Below are 14,306 nucleotides of genomic sequence, written 5' to 3'. Positions count from 1 at the left end.
AGAGGGAGCAGCCGTATGGATGCAACAGTGGCAGTAGCAGGGCCATGGGCAACAGTACAGGATGCAGCAATGCAGAGGATGTTGGGCGGGGAGGCCTAGCATCAACATAGGGACCAGTGCTGGATAATTAGGGTGATGCTTAGTAAGGAGTATTACTAGAGCACAATCCTCACTAAGAGGGAGTGTTGATTTGGGGTAGCATCAGATGTGCTCTAGCCATGAAAATTGGTGGAAAGGCTAAAGCACATGAGATCTCCAAGACCCAAAAATGGTTTGGACAGATTGAACTCGGTCTGGGAGATATTAAAATAATTAATATTTTTAATGGAGTTCCTAGTCTAAACTTAGGAAAAATAAAATATTAATGGGTATTATTATAAAACTGGGGTAGAAGGTTTCAAAAGTCATGGATCAAGCCAAATCTAATCTTAGCCGTTGATTAGAGATTTAATCTCGGCCGTTGAAGGACTAACGAGAAAAGTATAAGAAGAGGCTTAAGGGTTAGTTGGAATATACACTAGAGTGATCAGTCATTCATTTTGCTAGAGCGGGGTTGCTAAGCAAAGTTGAATCAATGATCAACAGCGAGGGGCAGTGAGTACTGGGCAGAGAGGTAGAGACAATACTGAGAGACTAGTGCAGAAGCAGGGAGAGCGAGAGCAGCAGCTAGTTCAAGCCACGTAGAGCCCAGCAGAGACAGCGCATAGGCTAGAGGGACTGCGTCATCCATGCAGAGTCTGCTGGAGTGACGCAGAGGGTCCCAGAGGCTGCGTAGTGCCTCATAAGGTTGACACAAAGGGCCCTGGGGTTGACGCAGAGGCCAGAAGGGCCAGCGCTGAGCTTCAGTTGTGCTGGAGAGGGTTTCGTGGGACAGGTTTTCTGAATACCTATTTCCGAATATAGAGGTATTGCTGCCGTGTATTTTTCTCCGTCGGGTGCGCCAGTTAGGCACCTAGTTGTACTCAAGGAAATACTGCATAATAATAAACCCTCTGAATAACTACACCAGTTTTCTCGCATTGGGTTTTTCCGGGGACATTTGTCCAAAAATAATGGTGTCACTTGTGTGCTTGTTTTCTTTCAGTTGATGATCTGTAGATATTGTGATTGTGATTGTATTGTGTTCATTTCGTTATTTAAATGTCTTAAATAACTTGTTCAGAATTTATAGGTAGAAGAAATAAACCAGCAGAATACATATTAATTTTATAATGGATAGACTTAGAAAATTCAACAAATACTTCTTTAATTCAGCGATAACATGCTCGTGATCTTCTAAGGTTGATCTCACTAAGGGCACTTGACATTAATGCTTCATCCAAGTAATCATTTGTGGAGCATCATATCGATATAAAGCTTGAAAAATTGTCATTCCTATGGATACAAGTAAAATGTTGTTATCACCAAATTCAACTAGTTGATGCCAACTTTCCCATCTATTTTCATAACCAAAAGTATAGGCTCGAAGATAGGTTTCTAATGTATGGTTTGAAATCTCTGTTTTCTGATCTCTTTGTGGCTGGTAGTAGGTACAATGTGCTATACAATGCTGACTTGCTTAAATAACTCCTCCCAACATTTTCAAAAGAATTAGACATTTTAATCACTTATTATGATCCAAAGGCTTAGGGACACCTTGCAGCTCATAGATGTGCTTCATGAAGTCCTTAGCTACTTCCTTTACAACTTTTTATGACCCTAAGGCTTAGGGACACATTGCAGCTCATAGATGTGCTTCACGAAGTCCTCAACTACTTGACTTGTTTTATAGCTTCTATCTATAGCCATCAAGTGAATGAATTTTTTATCCTATCAATAAACAATAAAAATATAATCCTTGGTCATTCATTTAGTTTGGCTTATATTGAAGTCCATAATGATTTTTCCTACTTTCACTCTGATTTATGTAAAGAATATAGTAGGCCCGAATTGAGTATATCATCATCCTTGTTTTGTTGACAAACATCACATTTAGAAACAGATTTCTTCACATCATTTGTCAACCCATGTCAACTCATGTTGAAGGAAACCTTACCTTACTTCTATATGCCTTTGAAAAACCAACTTGCCTTAAAGAAGGAACACTGTCACATTCTTTTAACCACAAACCCTCAACAATTAACCACTCAAAAATTATGGATTTTTATGGAGAAAACCAATATTTCATCACTAGGAACATTCATCACATGTCATGACATGAATAATATATGCAATTGCCAACCAAATAGCTTTCAAAATTTATCTTCACAAAATTAGGGCACAATGTAGCATTAATCTAGTTGCAACAATTCATACATTAGACATTATTTCAAAATCAAAATTTCAACAAAAGGCACTTACAAGATGACATGCAATATATCCATCCATAATCCAAGAGATAACTCCAAAAGAAGATAAAAAATCAGCTCCAAATATCAAAATGCATCCAAGATACTCCAATAGCCAATCCAAGAACAAGTGCGAATTAGCCTAAGAGGTTGAATTTCCCAAGTGATGATGATGATTCAATCCAAATGAAATGATCTTCTATTTATATGTGTTCTACTAAGTCGAATTATGCCTACAAGCCCCTCAACATTATAAAAATGGGCAAGATACATCCCTTGGTCACAAGCTGACCAAGTAGCTTTACAAAATATGAATTAGCCATCCAAATGCAAGCTGAAATGATGATGTCATGCTGATGTAGGGCCATTGGAAGGCAATGTTGAGTCCTCTTTGTGCCAAAATGTGTGAGAGGGCTCCATAAATCTCGAACTAGGGGATGGCCCCTAATTCTCCATGTAAGTCATCATGTGGGCCCCAATTTTGTGTTTGGGGCACAAAAACTGGTCTCATGGGTCTCCTGATGATAGAATAGTATGTAATGCTCCAATACTGAGGGATCTGATGATGGTGATTTCCCTTCCATGTCCCTAAAGGTGAGACAAACATCCTATGGGCCTTGAATCAACTACCCCACCACATGGTAAATGTTGAGCTGACTGGGGCACACTGGTCCAAGTGCATCATCTCATGAATAATGTGGGGCAATGAGCAGATTGTTGAGGGTGCTAAAGGTTCCCGTGGCATGAAATTATGCTCTGCACATGATGGGAGTCCCATGGCTCTCAATGGTTCACCTGAGGGTGTCAATATGTTCCTCTGGTGGACTTGGGCCCCAATTAAGTTGCCCAACCCATGATGAAACCACCTGCCAATCACATATAATGTCCAGTGTTGCATCCTCACCATTAGGTACAATAATTCATTAGTGCATCTAAGTGAACCAAGCTTGTTAATCAAGGGCACATTGAGACTTCATATGGGGCTTCCCTTCCAAATTTGGGGCTTTAATCTCGTAATAATGTTACCTCCCTAGGTAGGAGTGGTTAATAGACAACCCTATTAGGTGTTCCCAACCCCTAAGGGGAAAGACAGGTCCTAGGTACATCCTTCAATTGATAGGTGGCATATGAATGATGATGAAATGGATGGGGTCACAGGGGTCTCAAGGCCAAATGCCATGGGTACAAGGATAGCAATAATGAGGGATGTCCACATATTGGGTATATAGATGTAGGAGGGAGAAATTGTGGATACATGAGTTACCTCGACCTTTGTTTTTCCACCTCTCTTTATTTTCCTTTTTCTTTTTCTTGATGTTTCTTTGCGATATTGCTCGGGGCTCCAGGAAATGAGAGCATGCTGGGTATGATGCAAAGCAATTATTACCCCCTTAAGGTGGGGCAGTTCATCACCCATCAGGGGTTGGGACGTGCATGGGTTCCTTAATGATGTGGGGGCACTCATGGGCCTTAGGAACTAGGGTGATGGCCATGATAAGGGGTAGAGCTCATATTTGGCTTTTGCCCACGTGCTATATTAAATGTCCCGGCCATCTTGCGCATTTTATAATATTCCTTTTACCTTAGGCCATGGTATGCTTTTAACTTTCTTTTAGCTACATCAACCTCTGGGGAAACATTTTCCAGGGTCGACCCAGATATGTGGACAAAGGGGAGGGGATGTGCCAGTGCCTTGTGGACCTAGTGGTCATGTGGACCCAGAGAAGGAAAATGATGAAATAGGGCTTGTAATGTGTGAAGGGGAGTGAAAAATGTGGAACAAGAAAACAGGTCCCCGCTACCAAAATCAGGGTTTCCCAAGTAGTGCCCTTCCTAAAACCATAGGTCAATAGGGGAGATCCCACAGGACCGGGATTGAGGATTAACCCCCCATTTAAGGTGAGAGAACAAAACCATGGTCAAAGCCCTTCCCTCTTCCAAATCAACCAATAATCCATGACCAAAATGCCCAAGAAAAACAAGCGTAAGCATTCGTTTGCACAATGAAAAACATACCTTTTGGGTTGGATTTCCCACGTTCTAACATATGCTCTTGACAGATGGGCGAGGAGACATATTACTGATGCAAGGAGCAAAGATCAAATGGCACAATATATCAGTTACATTAGTGGCTGCTGGCTGCTAGCTGAAGAGATAACTTAGGAGAAAATTTCTCCTATGGGGTCACCCACTTTTGGTGAGTAACAATATCATCAGAAGAACTACTAAGGGTTTTAACAAGATTTGTCTCAAATATTCTACTCAAAGGAAAGTGAAGCTCAATCTTCAGATAACAAGGAGGTTGACTCAAATACTCCCTGGCAACGATGCCAAGAATGTTGCCTCAAAGTCTAGCAGGTCTTGCGAGATGCCTCACAATGAGATGGATGCCACTATCACCTCAACACTCCACCTCCTTCTCTTTAGTGGAATTTCAGCACATAGGAGGCTTCCTAGTATATGCCACCTAAACGATATTCTAAGTCTAGGGTTCAAAGGTGGCACCTCAATAAGCTTCCCCAAGGTACTTAGGCTAATAACAAGCGTTGATTCTACAAGATAAGGAGTAGCGTACCTTTGAAGCAACCTATAAAGATGGACATGTAGCCTAGGATTTCTAATGTATGACTCAAAAGCAACACTAGGCATACAAGGAGAGAGAAAAGGTTTTCTCTAATGATATAATCAACTACAAGACCCACAAACCTTCAAGTGACCCTAAGTTGAAGACTTAATGCAGAATTAGGGGTTTTCTAGCCCTAGTATTGCCTAGGGGTGATGACGTCAGCCCTAGGGATGGATTTTCAACCATACAAATTACTAGTTATCTTGCTTACTTATATGATCCCATCCCTTCCCCCCTTTCATGAGTTCACCATTGCAAGGATGACAAACCTTCTTCACAAGCATTACTTTGTTTATATTGAAAGAATTGGGAAATGGTCTTGACCTACAATGACGGTATCATACATGTCAGAATAACTTGGGTTGAATGGTGTTTGTGAATACCAGTTTTGGGTAGTTTGTTGGGTCAGTGGTAAGGTGGAGTGCTTGCCTTAGTGATGACCTGGGTTCAAACTCCAAAGTTCAAATTCAAACCCTGCGTACATGTTCTCCCATGTTAATGCACCCTGTTGCTAATATGGGGCAAATGGACAAAGCCAGGGGAAAGTCTTGGGTGAGTTTTGACGTCATAGATGCTCCTTAAATGTGGCTACTTGATTCTGAGGTTGACAGTTCGCTCTCAATATTTGTGCAGGAAAGTGTTTCCCTTTTTTCTGCAAAAGGAAAAAGCGACAGCTTCAGATATCTTGGTGACTGAAATTTGATCTTCTCTTCATACTTTTGTCCGGGGTTGGGACATATGTAGTGAATTATTTAATTCTTCCCAAGATAATTATTTATGATACTTTTATAACTTAACTGTATGCTTCTTGTCATTTGAAGACGTGTTAAATGATAACATGTGAAAAGAAAATGTGAAAATCAATACTAGTTCAAAATGCCACTCTTAATGAGTAATTTTACTCAAACATCCTTTGTTAAAACTTTTTTCTTATTCTTGCTTATATTGGTTTGCAATCTTTTCTCTATGTTTTTTGAGATCAACGGTTTGTTTCACTTACACATCAGTTCTCTATTGCACTGGAATCAACGATGTTTCAGAAAATTGTTACTTTGTTCCAACTTCTATTGGTAACATAAATTAGAAGGATGCATTTCTGTTTCGTGAGCAGGGGACAGTAAGGAGGGTTTTTATATTGGAATTGAGGTGGCTGAGGATGATCCCCAAGCATCAAAGGAATTTTATGGACCTAACATTTGGCCTTCTACAGGTAAAAATAGTACCAACTGGCCTATTGATTGTTGTCACAGTGGGAGAATGCTGCTTAATATCTATCAGTGAATTTTATATGTTTAGGTAAATGGCACCAGTTAATAATTAAATGCAATTCACATAGATGGCCTTTCTCTTAGTTTAGGTTTTTAATGTTCTTGAGGGACTGGGTTTTCAATGTTGTGGCTGCAGAAATCTTCATTTAAATTATCTGTTTTTTGTGAGCTAGCTGTATTTGCTTAAGCATATAGCCTTTCTTGAAAGGAAACAATAATTATTGTGGAAGTAAATGACTATCATTCCATGTAAAGTTTTAGCATATTGTTTACACTTTTGTGCTGGCCTATTTGCATGTACCCTCCTATTTGCTTACATTGTTTATAATTTTGCACTGTCCCATTTGTGTGTACCGTCATATTTACTTACATTGTTTACACTGAAATTAAGTAAAAATTCAGATGCTAAGAAAATATCATCGTTAATGATTAAATACAATACAGATAAATGGCCTCTCTTAGTTCATATTTGTCAATGTTCTTGAGGGACCAAGCTTTCAACATACTGAAGGTTATTTCAGATAGCATGTCTGGATTATCCACAGTAGAAGACATTTTGGAATCGACATTTTGAATCCATTAACAGGATTCATCTTCAGGACAATGAGTCTATGGGTGAATCCTGTTAACAGATTCGGAATATTGATTCCAAAATGTTTTCTATTGTGGATAATCTGGATGTACTATGTGAAAACTTGCACCACAGAAATCTGAGCACAGTAATACTGAAGGGTACTAAAACCTGTGTAAATACTCAAATGTAGGAAGTCCAATTTTCTTTGTATTGTCCGAGCCAGATGCATGTTGTTGTTGTGTAATGTTCCAAACTTGAACAAACAGCGATATACAAAAGAAAATACGATTCATACACAGAAAACTTACATGATCAACAAATACTCAATACGCATCAGAAATGAGAACCAGCTGAGCCATTTTATTAATAGAATGGAGCAAGTACAATAGTGTGGAAAATTCACCTGGGCTTGTCTCAAGGGCAAGCTTGACAGAACCCAGGTGTCAAACAGTAATCTCAATGCTGGAAACTAATTGCTCCTCTAATGCTTTGTGCTGTCTCCCAGTGACTACACTATTGGCTGGAAAGGAACTGCAAGAAACCCCATCTCAGGTGCTCCGAAAATGATGAAATTTCAGCCACAAGCTCCTTGGCCAAAACCCACAAAAATCCAAAAAGGGTTTGGCCTGAATCCAACCTCCCAAATTCGACATCCTCTATGGCCCATGCCTTCCAAACAGCTCCAGAAATACGACCTGCAAGGAAGGGCCACAAAGTCCTCCTCCAAGCTCTGAAAGGGAAGCAAACACCACTCCAAATATCTCCTCTAACCTCCATGACAAAGTCCTCCTCCAAGCTCTGAAAGGGAAGCAAACACCACTCCAAATATCTCCTCTAACCTCCACGACAAAGTCCTCCTCCAAGCTCTGAAAGGGAAGAAATCACCACTCCAAATATCTCCTTTAACCTCCACTACAAAGCTTAGCCTCAAGGACTAATACTCTACCCACCAAGTGAGCTCCCAACACTGCCTCTGCGCTGGCCCAAGTAGTGCGAAAGTCACACTGCCAAGCAAGAAGCTCAATCAGCTCCCAAACTCTCCCAAATGGCGACAATCCTCCCTAGCCTCCTCTTCGGAAAATCTCACACCCAAAGTCCACTGCTAAGCACCACCAACACACTCGGCCTCCTCTCCACTATGTCCTCCACTAATACGCACCACCTGGAAATCACAATGTGATCCTCCTGAAGAAAACCTTCCTAGGGTGGCACTCGAAGTCCCCCGAAGAAAGGGTGAGCTCTTCACCTGAAGAACTCGTGTTAAACAACCGTGACTCGGCTAAGCAGCTCGAGCAACCACAGAGAAATCGATATACTCAAATGATGCATGAGATGAGGAGAGCTGCCTTCCTTATATAGATTTCGTGGAGCACGTTTCCCTCCATTTCGTCCTCCATCGTAGGCCCTCACCTAACCACCATCATGCAAAAGTTAACCCCCTCCATGCAAATCGAACTAGGGAGTGCGTAATTCCCTAGTGAGGTTGGCCCCCATGTGTAACTTAACTAAGAAACAAATAACTTCTCCTAAGTCTAATCTCTTAATAAAAGCATGGGGTCCACTAACTCCAAAATTGGCCCCATAATACAAAAATTAATCTTGTGTTGATTTGGGGTAGCATCGGATGTGCTCTAGCCACGAAAATTGGTGGAGAGGCTAAAGCACATGAGATCTCCAAGACCCATAAATGGTTTGGACAGATTGTACCCGATTTGGGAGATATTAAAATAATTAATATTTTTAATGGAGTTCCTAAGTCTAAACTTAGGAAAAATAAAATATTAATGGGTATTAATATAAAACTCGGTTAGAAGGTTCCAAAAGTCATGGATCAAGCCAAATCTAATCTTAGCCGTTGATTAGAGCTTTAATCTCCGCTGTTGATGGACCAACGAGAAAAGTATAAGAGGAGGCTTGAGGGTCAGTTGGAGAACACATCAAGGGAGATCAAGAATTCGATTTTCTGGGGCAGGGTTTGCTGAGGAAATCGAGTGAGTGATTTGAGTTGCAGCTGAGGGGCAGTGAATACATAGCAGAGAGGTAGAGTTAGTACTAGGAGGATCAGTGCAGAGCCGGGAGAGGTCGACGCAGAGCCAACTAATGGCCACGCAGAGGCAGCTAGGAGCTGTGCAGAGCCAAAGAGGGCCAGTGTGTGAGATGCAAAGGGTCTAGGGGCTGACGCAGAGGCTCCAGAAGCTGACGCAGAGCCCAGAGAGGTTGACGCATGGGCAGAGAGGCTGACGTAAGGCCTAGAGGCAGCGCTGGGAGAATTTCGTGGGACAGATTGAGAGCTGGATAGGGTGACGCAGTCCCTATTAGAGTGATGCAGAGTTGCAAAAGCTGCATTGTTGCTGTGGGATCGTTCATCCGGTGATTTAGCCAGAATATCTGTCTCTGACTGAGAGGTACTATTGCCAAGGGCATTCTCTATTGGGTGAGCCATTTTTGGCACCCAGGTTGTATTCTGAAACTGCATAATAATAAAACCCTCTGAATCGCTGCATCGGTTTTCCCGCATTGGGTTTTTCCAGGGACATTAGTCCAAAAACAATGGTGTCACTTGTGTGCTTGTTTACTTTCAGTTGATGATCTGTATGTGTTGATACTGTACTTGTATTTATTTTTAGTATTTACATGGTAAATAACTTTGTTAAGTAATTGAACAAGTATGAAGAAATAAATCAGACAGTACAGGAAGAATTTCTAACGGGTTAAACTTAGAAATTCCAACATCTTGTTCCAAAATAATTTAGGAAGGGACATGACAGTGTTCCCCTCCCAAATGTTGCTTGTCCCCAACCAACTTCAATGCCGGATGCTCAATAATGTGCTCTCCCTCCCAAGTGGCATCTTCATTCGGTAAACTCTTCCAAGTTCCAATGCACCAAATACTCTCTGATGATCCTACTTCTGAGCTTCCTCTCCCTGGTCTCCAAGATGGCCTCTGGCTCTAGGATCAAATGCCCCTCATCATCAAGCGGAGGCAACTCCATGACTGCTGTAACCTGCTGCCCCAACACCCTCTTGAGGCATGACACATGAAAGATGTTATGAATCTTGCTCCCTGGTGGTAGCTCCAACTCGTAAGCCACCTCTCCAACCCTCCTGATCACTCTATACAACCCAAAGAATCTTGACTGCAGCTTTTCGGCCCCCTTCTGCTTTAGTGTGGACTGTCGGTATGGCTGCAATCGAAGGTAAACCAAGTCCCCCTCCTCAAAATGCCTCTCTACTCGATGCCGATCAACAGTCGTTTTTTCCTGGTTCTGGGCTGTCTATAAGTTATCCTTAAGAGCCTTGAGGATATCTTGGCTCTCTAGGATCCAATCCTTGGCCTTTGGGGCCCTGCTGTCTCCAAAAACAATATCAGCAAAAGCCAAAACATCATAACCATATATGGCACAGAAAGGAGTCATACCAATGGACATATGATGGGTGGTGTTGTAACAATACTCTCCTAGGTGCAACCATCGAATCCAAGCCCTCTGCTACCCTGTCACATAATTCCTGAGATAGCCCTCTAACCACTGGTTCACCCTCTTTGTCTGACCATCGGTCTGCGAATGATAGCTGGTGCTCGGGGTGAGCTCAGTGTCGACTAGTCTGAAGAGCTCCTACCAAAATCCTCCCATGAATCGGCTATCCTTGTCACTGACTATGGTCTTAGGGAGTCCGTGCAGACAAAAGACCTCCCTGAAGAACAACTCTACCACCTGTGAGGCTAAATATCGTGTCGGTATGGCAAAGAAGTGTGCAAACTTGGTCAGCCGGTCGACCACTACAAAAATACAATCCTTCCCTTGCACTGAGGGAAGTCCAGTGATGAAATCCATAGAGATGCTCTCCCATTTCCCCTCAGGGATGGGAAGAGGCTGCAACAATCCTGCTGGATGGGTCAACTCTCCTTTGTTCCTCTGGCAAGCTTCGCACTCCTGCACATGCCTCAACACATCTCCCTTGAGGCCCTTCCAAGTGAAGTGCTCTCTCACTGCCATATACGTCTTCCTAAACCCCTGGTGCCCGGACAAAGGAGAATCATGAGCTGCGCAAAGGACACGCTCTCTCAATTGTGATCCTGAAACCAAAAATATGCGCCCCTTATAATAAATAACCTCATCCATCACCCTGTAGCGCTCATCTGCATAGCTTCCCTCCAAGATCTCGCACGCCCGACAATCCTTGGAGTACTCTACCAATAATTGAGCCTTCCAATCATGACAAATGCTCATGAGTGAAAGCCCGGCTGGTCTCCTGGATAGTGCATCCACCACTATGTTGTGCTTCCCTCGCACATACTCAATATCAAAATCGTAGGCCTGCACTTTGCTGACCCATCTCTGCTGTCTGTCATTGAGGCCCTGCTGCCCCATGAAATGGCGAAGACTGTTGTGATCTATCTTCACCCAAAATCGATTCCCCACCAAATACTGTCTAAATTTGGCCAATGCATGCATTATGGCCAACATCTCCTTGTCATAAATAGAATACGACAGCTCATGAGGTAGAAGCTTCCAACTCTCAAAAGTAATGGGGTGCCCTCCTTGGGACAAGACTGCCTCGATCCCTACACCTGATGCATCACACTCCAATGTGAAAGGCTGGGTAAAATCTGGGAGTGCTAATACCGAACAACAACTCATCACCTCCTTGAGGCGATCAAATGTTGCCTGAGCTCCCTCTGTCCACGCAAAGGCCCCTTTCTTAGTCAGATCAGTAAGGGGTGCTGCCAACTGTGAGAAGCCCTTCACGAACTTCGATAATAGGTACAGATGCCCAAAAATCCTCTCAACGTTGTCACATCTCGGGGCTTTGGCCAATCCTAAATGGCTCGAATCTTCTCCTCGTGCACCTTGACCCCATTTGCACCTATGATGTGTCCCAAGTAAAGCATCTTTGTCAGCCCAAACTCGCACTTGGACATCTTGGCGTAGAACTGTTGCTCCTCCAATATACGCAAGACTATCTCTAAGTGCTGCAGGTGCTCCTCCCATGTCCTTGCTGTAGATCAAGATGTCATCAAAGAATACCAGTACAAACCTCCTCAACTGGCCTCGAAACACATGGTTCATGCATGACTGGAAAGTAGTTGGTGCATTGGTCAACCCAAAAGGCATGACCAGGAACTCAAAATGCCCATAATGACACCTGAAGGTTGTCTTCGAAATGTCCTGCTCTCTCACCCGGATCTGATGATACCCTGACCGCAAATCTATCTTAGAGAAGTACTTGGCTCCTCTAAGCTCATCCATCAACTCATCAATGCACGGAATGGGATACCTGTTCTTCAGTGTCTTCTTGTTGAGGGCCTTGTAGTCAATACACATGTGGAGAGTCCCGTCCTTCTTCTTCACCAGCACAACCGAAGAAGCAAACGGACTGGAACTCGGTCTGATGTGACCCAACGCCAATAACTCCCTGATGGCTCTCTCAATCTCATCCTTATAGGCCTTGGGATGCCTATAGGGTGTAGTGATGACTGCTTGCACACCAGGCTCCAACTCTATAGTGTGCTCGAATCCCCTGTCAGGTGGTTGCCCCAGCGGTATATCTCCAAAGACTACCGAATATCTATCCAGTATTGCCTGTATGTCTGGATGTGGTGGTATAGTCTTTCCCCCAGCCTCTGAAATCCTCAACTCTACTGCCCATGCTATGTCTCCATGCCTCAAATCGGCCTCCATTTGGTGGGCCGAAACTGTCTAAGGGGGGTACGAATGCATGCCCCTAAGAACCACCAGCTTGCCATCCAGTCTAGCAAACTCCATCACCAATTGTTTCCAATTGGTGGTAACCCGACCAAGGGAATACAACCATTGGAAACCCAACACCACATTGGTGTCCGGTGCATCCACCACAAAAAGGTGGTCTGTCATCGAATAGTTCCCCATAGTCACTGTCAAAGAGGGAACATATCGAGTGCACTGCATGGTCCTGTCTCCTGGTATTAAGACTGAAAACCCCTCAAACTCTGCAGTGGTAACACCTCTCCTTTGTACCATCTGGGCATCAATAAAATTATGGGTGGCCCCACTGTCTACCAAGACTGAGACACGTTGCCCCTGCACCGTACCTTTGATTCTCATAGTAAAAAATTTGGGAATCGCACACAAAGAAGTTAGGATTCCCCCGATTGGTGCGAAAGATGCTCCTCCCTGAGGTGGTGGTGGTGGTGGTCCTCTCCCTGCTGGGTCCTCACTGTCTCTGCCACCAAACTCCAACTCCCCATCATCCTCCTGATCACTGTTTGAGAAGACCTCGATGTAATGGGCCTTGCTTGCTGTGCACTGATGACCAGGTGCCCAAGGCTCTCGGCATGTAAAACACAACTTCCTCCTCCTGAGGTCTCTCCTGGTCTCATCATCCAACTGACCACGCCCTTGAGCTTCTCTCTGCGCTGTGGGTGCTCTAGTGTCACTTCCCTTCTGAGGGTAGGGAGTGCGTGTAGGAAATGGAGCTCGGGCCTTGGGGTTGCCCCCTGCAAATCCCGAGTGCAAGATACTGCCTCCAGAAGAGTAGATGGTTTGCGAGACTTCACCAGTCCTTGCAATGGCTCTGTCAACCCCTCTACAAATGTGTATACTCTCCTCGCATCTGACAAATCAGGTACCATGGCTGAGACCCTCAAAAACTCCGAGATATAATGCTCTGGATACCCTGTTTATCGGAGTTGGGTCAACTCCCTGAAGTGAGCCTCTGGATCCTTTTGATCAAAGCGCTCCACTTGTGGGATAGTCAACTATTATTTGTTGATATTAAGATTTCAAATGAAGATAAGTGTATTGGTTTGTTTTGTTATTTACCAAACTAGTGGGATAGTTTGGTTGCTTCCATAAGTAGTCTCATCCTTGTTATTGGAGGAGACGAGATTGAAAAACATGGAAAGTCAGAACAAAAATGCCTTGTTTGTAAGAGGATGGGGATAGAGTATCAAGCATTGTATGTGAGCTTGAGGTCTTATAGATTCAACCCTTGATATTTTGGATCTTCTTTGTGCATTCTCCTCTTCCTTATTGTATTTATTCTATCATTTGTTGGCACTTGATCACAGGTTTTGACTCCTATAATCTTCTTTTCATCACATGGAAGTCCATAGATATGCTTCCTCACACAAGTATATGAACTTATGCAATTTTTGTTACAATGGAAGCATGTAAATTTAGTGGTTCCACCTCCTTTCAATCTGTTGAGCTTTATTACATACTTCCACAAGGGTGTTGAACTCTCTTCGGATTTATTGCCATCATCATTGTTAGTTCCTTTCCATGGTATGTGTTAGTCTCTACTTGTTTCTCCTCATCCTTAGTATTTTTCTTTCCCATCAACACCATCATAATCAAAAGTGGAACCAAAATGATAAACCACATACCCATCATGTTTCTGGAGAATATTGCCAACAATAGAATGAGCGAGGAGGAGGAATGGGAAAGAGGAGAATAGAACATTCAAGTATTCAACATAGAAAACATACAAACTTTTAATACATAAAAAAAAGAAGAATGGACATACAACCT

General features: G+C 43.0%; 1 protein-coding gene across 4 annotated transcripts in view; it reads left to right on the top strand.

The window, feature by feature from the left end:
* Positions 1-14,306, top strand: part of LOC149261524 (azadirone synthase LFS-like) — a 396,585-nt gene that overhangs the window by 15,681 nt on the left and 366,598 nt on the right. For all 4 annotated transcript variants that reach the window (XM_089422350.1, XM_089422347.1, XM_089422355.1 and 1 more), the window contains exon 3: positions 6,065-6,163. In XM_089422350.1, the coding sequence (XP_089278476.1) occupies positions 6,065-6,163 (99 nt within the window). The remainder of the gene's footprint in view (positions 1-6,064; positions 6,164-14,306) is intronic.

The sequence above is a fragment of the Pinus tabuliformis genome, chromosome 6, assembly GCF_031772625.1.
Source record: "Pinus tabuliformis cultivar Carrire ecotype Pingquan chromosome 6, CPIR1, whole genome shotgun sequence".
NCBI lineage: Eukaryota > Viridiplantae > Streptophyta > Pinopsida > Pinales > Pinaceae > Pinus > Pinus tabuliformis.
This window is presented reverse-complemented; position numbering and strand designations above follow the sequence as displayed.